We start from the raw sequence: 7,751 nt of genomic DNA, 5'->3' as shown, positions 1-7,751 counted from the left end.
GAGAGGGCCCAAAGCTTTATTTCACAATGGAATCTACCCTTGGTTCGGGAGATGCTTTTGAATTAGTGACTTCACAGTAAATATTCTATCAATTGTAGAATCACCAACCACGCATGTAGGACTTGACGAGTCACGCTGGTCACTTCGTATTGATGACCATTCGCTGTTGATTGCTATTTTAGGGAAAATTATTGTGATGTGTACATATAAATGCCATCACATTACAGGAGATCTGACCGGATTACTGTTCACATGGTGTTTGTTGGCACTCGTTTGGGACATTACACAACAGACCTTTTGTTTGTTAAAAACGTCTTTACCTAATGACGTCTTTGAACATTTTAGTAGATGTGTAGCATTTTGTGCAGCGCAGGTGCAAACCTGGATCGTGTATGATGGCCCTGGAAACAGGGTGAATCCATCCAGCAGCATGACGTGTATGCGAGCCAAGGTGTGGGCTACAAACACAAAATTATTTGTATACATGAGCACAGCTGAAAACACGCAACGAAGAAGCCGAAAAGCTAGGACCCAGTCCTGGATCGTTTTTGCGTTCACAGGTGGGACTCAGACGGTTGAAGTCCACACAAAAAGTGAAGGACTTCCACAGGTGCACTGTCAGACCAAGAAGCTACAGCTACAGATGTCAGAGATCGGGGCAGAAAACTGCAACATTCCACATAAATAAGGCCTTGAAGATGATGTCGGTTGAATTTGACTACGACACCGGTGATGGCTATGCTACTGACATCAGAGACAAGCTGTTCATCTTCGCCGACCCTCCAGAAGGTGAGACGCCCAATCCTCATGATCACGGCGTGTTGTACTACGAACCCGGGGAGCACAAACTTGGAGGCACGAAGACAATCGACTGTAAATCTGGAATCAAAGAGATTTACCTTGCCCCTGGATCCTATCTCCATGGTGCTCTGGACCTCCGATGTGACGGCATCAGACTCCATGGACGAGGTATCGTTTCCACTGAAATGTTTGCTCACAAATCCGATGCTGTTGGCTGGGCCATCATCCAGGGAGACGCTGGCCACACAACTGTGGAAGGAATCACGATGGTGGATCCAGCCAAGTTTTATTACAGGCTCCTGCATGACCATAATGTGGTGAGGAATGCTAAGATGGTGGCCGCCTGGACAGGCAACACTGACGGAGTTGCCCAGGGTGACTACGGCTTGCTGGAGGACACCTTCATCATCGCTGATGACGCCTCTGTTAAAGTAGGTGTTTTCTTTGATATCTGTATGGAATTTTATGTGTACAGGCATGTGTACAGGAATGTGTACACGGAGAAAGAGTTTTGGGACAAAATCTGAATTGCACTCTGTATCTTTATTTAAGGAGATCGTAAAGGATGTGGGGAGGATCAGACATACAATTTCATAATTTGAATTTCTCCAGTAGGCTTGTGCTTTGCTTGTGCTGTGTGCCATAAGCATCTCAATGTTTTTAAGGGACACAAAGGCCTGACACATGAAGTTTACGTCGATAAGAACTTGTACATATTCCAGACAACAGCAAACATAATCACTCTCATTTTGCTCAGATTTCTATCAGTATTTGAAGAACTAACACTTGAATATTTATCATGTATACATTTCAGTTCCATGGGGACCATCTCAAAATCCAACGTTTGGTAATCTGGCAAATGCAAAATGGCGGCGTCTTTTTAACCGGATATGATACTGAGAGAGTGGACGACGTCTCGGTTGAAGACTGTGACGTCATACATACTGATTGGTGTGACTTCAAGGGCAGGTGTTTGCATGTCAGCGGGAACGACGCCGTCATTGACAACAGCGGCACGAAACACTTCCACATCTCCAACATACACTTCAAGGACATCCGGGTCGAGGGACTGGTACAGAGAATCGTCCGATATGCCTTCCTTGATGACGCAGATGGCACAGTCTCTCATGTCATCGTGGAGAATCTGAGTGTTGATGAACAACCTTTACACGACCAGATGCATAATGAATTGTCGGGCTCCAAAAATGGACGTATCGTCGACTGGAAGTTCATTGATTTGACCATTGGAGGCCACTGCGTCAACAACTAAAAGACACCGGCGGCAGACTTCGTCATTGACGAGCAAACAGCTGATGTGACGTTTGAGTGTCGTGGCCATCATCCACCTCTGGTAGGGTAGTTGTATGGGTGACGTCCCCACCCGTTACAATAAACTGGTTAAAACATTCTTGTTCTCAAGCATCTTTCATTGAGTCGTTTCCCTGCTATTGTCGGGTACTATGTCAGTTAGGGTTGATTAAAGTTGGAATCATCACGACAGATCTTCTGATCCCTCTGGTCTTGACCAATACAGACTATATCCTTAATCTGATTAGGACTAGGCGATCAGATCGGTTCGATGAGATGGTGGAACACTGGGTCGTTGAAGAGCTCGGGGTCAAATTTGAATTTTGCATTTTGCAGACAACGTTAGTAAGGGCCTTGTCACACTTCTGCGTATTCTTATTCCTTATAGGTTGCGCATTGACATTTCTTTCATACGCAGTCGTACGCAGAATGCGCACCTCATATGCATCTCAATCGTTTTGAGTAAGTTTTATGTACGCCGGCATGCGCACAGAACGGCCTATTATGCCTGATAGCTTTGGGCATGGACAAAACTATGCTGTGTACGCTGTTACACAGGTCATAAGTTATGAATACGTAGTGCATCCGCCCCACATCGGTCGAGCGCGGTACGAGTCTGCTGTGTGTTCGTGGAGGATAAGCGGTTCATACGCGGCAATACGCTGATCTCCCGGCACGAGCTATGAGCCGCGTAGTTTGGGCGTATACATAGCGTACTTGCAGCGCAGATACAACGCACGCTGACCGAACTCCTAGCGAATGTTGACGTATTGCATAAATCAGTACGGTTTGTCCTGCGATCGGGCAGCACATTGTATTTATTTGTAACTAATGAGAAACGCACAGCTTGCCGAACATTCAGGGTACACTCGAGATTTGGTATAAATATGATGGCTCGGACGGCCCATGTTGACGAAAGGTTGATGTTCACGCTATGTGATCTGCACTGGTAACGAAAACACCAGGAAACAGCCGCAATTTTCATAAATCGGGAATACGCTCAGAATACGGCTGACATTCGTCGGAAGTGCGTGAGGCTACGTTGTATGCGTCCGAAATACGTTCGGCACTACATATGCAGATATTTGCGGCTAGAAAAATAGTGTTACGCAAATCATACGTACCTCATACGCAGTGGATACGCTGAATTCGTTATTTATATGCTAGATGTGCATCACACATCAGTCAAAATAATCAAACATTTCGCAATATTGAGCGTACGGGCTGCGTAAGAAACTCATAAGCACTTGACATACGCAAAAGTGTGACAGGGGTGTAATGTCGGGTTAAACCCATCGTATGGGTAGACCGGTGTCATCTTGACGCATGTGAGAGCAGCACCGATCGAGTTCGATGAGAGTGGAGGGCGGATATTGACGTACACGTCTGCCAATGACGTCCGGGATCCCTGACGTGTTCAAAGGGGAACGTGCAGTGCTGGCCTTGACATGAAATAGGGCTTTGGCTTTTGTAGGCATTAGGCACGATGGATACAAAACCATCTTTGAGGATAAAATATTATCCAAAAGTTGTGCAGTATATTCCTGTCCCTATCGTCTTGGCCTGTGATATAGACGTGCAGTAAGTTGTTGGGTGACACGTAAATCTTTGCAGTCGTTTTAGATTGCACAGGCAGCTTGTTCACAAATTCTCAGAGAGAATGCCCAATCGCTCATTTCACGAATAAAAGTCAAAGACGCATCCACTACTTCTAAGTTAACATGGTATAATTCGTAGAAATCAACTGGTAATCGCCATTTTGTTTGTAACAACCAAAATATGTGTCACAATTTATTCATTCTTGGTGTCGCCAAAGCTGTACTGTTTAAACAAATGGATACCATGTATGTGTACCATCATAGGCGTTTAAAATCACTCCCCATAGGTTGTACGTACATGAATGTAAAACCTATGAAAAAATGAAGGGATTATCATAATAAACAAAACAAATGTAACACTACGAAATATGTCGCCACAATAGCAGTTGACCGAACGTAAAATGCAGTGTAAAATGCATATATATTGACAAACATTTGTTTTGAAAGCTCGCAAGAGTTTACTGGAGGTAGAATATGTACAAGAAGTGTCATCTTGGAGCACATCATACCATATATAACACATATATACACAAAGACGAACCCGGTCTATAAAAAGTTGTGTTAAGCATGAAAGCTACGTTACCGTTACTGTACGGAAACATGAATAACAGCTACCTATAAAAGTGATTAGAATGAATACTTTGTGTTTTCATAGTGTAATAAAACCGAAAAGGAAGTGTAATATGCTTCCAGTCAAGATCATGGAAGTGTACAAACGGTGAATGTAAACTACGTTATGAAATCTACGTTACCACCTGATATGGAATCTTACAAAATATAATTGGAAATAGAACATTTCGCTTCGTAGCAAAGTCAGAGAACCCAGGCAAATAATTTGATAACCTACAACAGTTGCCATCGGTTGCTGTCACATGATTGCAGCACTTCAGTGACATTTCACGAAATTCAAATTTGGAAGGGAAACTCTTTATTCGGGTAATTCCCCATGAAACAGGTAAGAATGTTTGTTAATTTACTTCATTGAAGAGATATAGTTTCAGAATATTTCAAAGCAATTGTTCTACTGTTGAGAATTTCTTTGGTAGAAGCATTTTGAAATGATCACTATATTTTGGGTGTCGGTAGCCATCATTTCAAAAGATTGATAGAAGTTGTATTTCGTGAAGCATGTATCAATTGTTTTAATATCACATAGATGTTTTAAATATATTGATCTTAACCCTAAACATATGATATTTCGATCTCTTAAAAAAACTGCAACATATCTTTCCCCTCAATTTTGTACTCCCTCCTCAAAGTATGGTAACGTAGATTGCAATGAATCAAGTAATACCTTCATAGCTATCACATGTTCCGGTACTTTATTGCTCATCAAGTAGCAATAATGACTTTTATATATGGTAAGTTGATGTAAAATCAGTCTTTATGAGGACGAGTATTACGTCCAATGAATTAGTTTGTAAGGTAGCGTAGATTACAGTTTGGTAACGTAGATTACAAAAATTACTGAATTCTGACAGAATGGGCAAGACTCATGCAGAGATTCACCGGGATTACGGACAAGGGAATAAAAAAAGAAGGAATGAATGTTATTCATCTAAACAAGTGTTTTTTTTGTTCAAATCTGTAATCTACGTTACCAATGTATTCATTGACAACCTGATCAATAATATTACCTTTTATAAATGTTGTTGTATTGTCAGTGAAGTTCATTATATTATTATCTTCTTTTGCTAAAGAACTGCATTTAACAGTATAACATAAAATTATATTTTCTAGAGCTTTGCCTTGATAAAGTTTATTGTTATAATGCTAACAAACACATCTGAGTGGAGAGGATGTTACATGTAATGTTGTTTACTTAACGAACCACAACTTTGGGATTAACGACTGAACTTTGTGAATGATATCTCCCTTCAATGTGTTATGCAGCCATCGTAAAGAACAGTCACATTGATGACAACAATCGTGTTGGGTAGTATTGTATGAGATGTGATGGAATTTTTACAAGCTCCCCTTGAAGGCTACAATTTCTGATTTTCGTTCGGGACACTTTCTTTGATAAAACAGCAACAACAAGTGACAGAAATATTGTCTTTATTTTTTGACGATTTGAGTCTTTCAAATTGGGCATACTCTGTGAGAACTGGTGACAGTTTAGCCTTTCACAGCCATGGTGTATCGTTTCCCTGTAGATTCGGGGTGGTGGGGTAAAAAAAGGGTTAAAGAGTTTGGTCGTCACGCCTAAGGCCCGGGTTCGATTCCCCACATGTGTACCATGTGAGAAGCCCAATTCTGGTGTCCCCCGCCGTGATATTGCTGGAATATTGCTAAAAGCTTCATAAGCTAAAGTCACTCACTTCCGTAATTACATCTCAAACCAAAATATCCCCTGCCTGTGGTTTTCATTCGGTGGTATTTTTTTCTATCCAATGATGTACTTAAATTAACAATGAAATCATTAAAGTCCATTACAAGAAAACATTCGTTATTGACTTCAGTCTTACGTGACATATACAGCTGACGTAACACTATATTTTTCTTGTGAACCCAAACAACAAAAACACCAAGCGTGGAATTACGCCTGCATACATTTGTTAGATGTCTAGCGAGGCAGTCAGCGTGGCGATATTCTAGCTTTAAAATGACGGCCTATAAACAAGCTTTCCAACACATACCAGTTTATCATAACATAATCACCGTCCACCTCTAAACATATATTTATTGGCTGACAAAACCCGTATACAATCACGAGAACCTTCTTCTAATAGCAGATTCTGTTGTCCGTATATATCATTGTGTTTATGAATCAGTATCAAATAGTGACGATTCTGGGATATTGCGAAATAGCGAGGGTTTCACAAACAAATACAAAGACTTGTGAGGCTACAGTACAGGTCCATATTTGGAATTGACCAGGTACCTCTTTTGTCAGTGATCCGTCAAAGTTAGAATGTGTTCTCCCATGTCCCTTCCGAAACATTACTAAGGCTCGAATGTTGTAAACCTGATAAAATAAACAGGACGCTTTTCACATCTTGGGAAGAAAGAGTATGTTTAATAATGAACACCAAAATCCAAGTGTACAGAAGCAGTGTGTGTGTGTGTTGTCTGCGAGGTAGGGATTACGTGTCTGTTGTGTAAGTATGCCCTGGCACATCACTCGTGAAAGTTCTGTTGCACTGTGTAAGTATGCCCTGACACATCACTCGTGAAAGTTCCGTTGCACTGTGTAAGTATGCCCTGGCACATCACTCGTGTAAGTTCCGTTGCACTGTGTAAGTATGCCCTGGCACATCACTCGTGAAAGTTCTGTTGCACTGTGTAAGTATGCCCTGGCACATCACTCGTGAAAGTTATGTTGCACTGTGTAAGTATGCCCTGGCACATCACTCGTGTAAGTTCCGTTGCACTGTGTAAGTATGCCCTGACACATCACTCGTGAAAGTTCTGTCGCACCCTTGCTGAGTTCCAGTTCGTGCGCACGTTACGTAGAACTAGGTTATATTAGGAAACCAAATACAACATGTGCACGTTTTCACCTTGATGGCCCCATGACTGACTATGTTATGCCCGATAAAGATAAGACTAACTTACATAAGAAGGTCAATATAGGTCGCCATGTAACCAAACACAAACCTCCCACTAAATTAGTTAATGTCATTTTACAAAGGAATATAATTGTCTGTCATCCTGTGATAATATTTCATTAGCATGCTGGTGCATTAACTGACCTAATATTGGTTGATGTAACTAAAAAGGTTAATCTGCAATGGAAGATGACCTAATATTCTCAACGGTATCTTCTCGTTCCTTCACAAGAGACTGCTGCGAGTCAGTAGGTCCGATTAGGGATGTGCATCCATACTGCATGTACACTGGCACAGGGACCAGACTTTCATGGCTTTGAGTGAGTATTGTTTTACCCCTCTCTCTACAATATTTGCAGCAATATCACGGCGGGGATACCAGAAGTGAGTTACACATATTGTACCCATTTGGGGAATCGAATCCGGGTCTTCGGCGTGACGAGCGAAAGCTTTAACCACTATGCTACCCAACCGGCCCATACTGCTTTGAAGT

At 41.7% G+C, this 7,751-nt stretch overlaps 1 protein-coding gene across 1 annotated transcript; it reads left to right on the top strand.

Annotated features, from left to right (window-relative positions):
* Positions 1-430: 430 nt before the first annotated feature.
* On the top strand, positions 431-2,209 carry LOC124268043 (isopullulanase-like). The gene is made up of 3 exons (XM_046703049.1): positions 431-451; positions 561-1,232; positions 1,616-2,209. Exons 1-3 carry the CDS (start codon positions 431-433, stop codon positions 2,069-2,071), a joined length of 1,149 nt encoding a protein of 382 aa, XP_046559005.1. The 3' UTR covers positions 2,072-2,209.
* Positions 2,210-7,751: the final 5,542 nt, after the last annotated feature.

Source organism: Haliotis rubra, unplaced genomic scaffold (genome assembly GCF_003918875.1).
Source record: "Haliotis rubra isolate DU_JTF1 unplaced genomic scaffold, ASM391887v1 Scf1358, whole genome shotgun sequence".
Taxonomy (NCBI): Eukaryota; Metazoa; Mollusca; class Gastropoda; order Lepetellida; family Haliotidae; genus Haliotis; species Haliotis rubra.
This window is presented reverse-complemented; position numbering and strand designations above follow the sequence as displayed.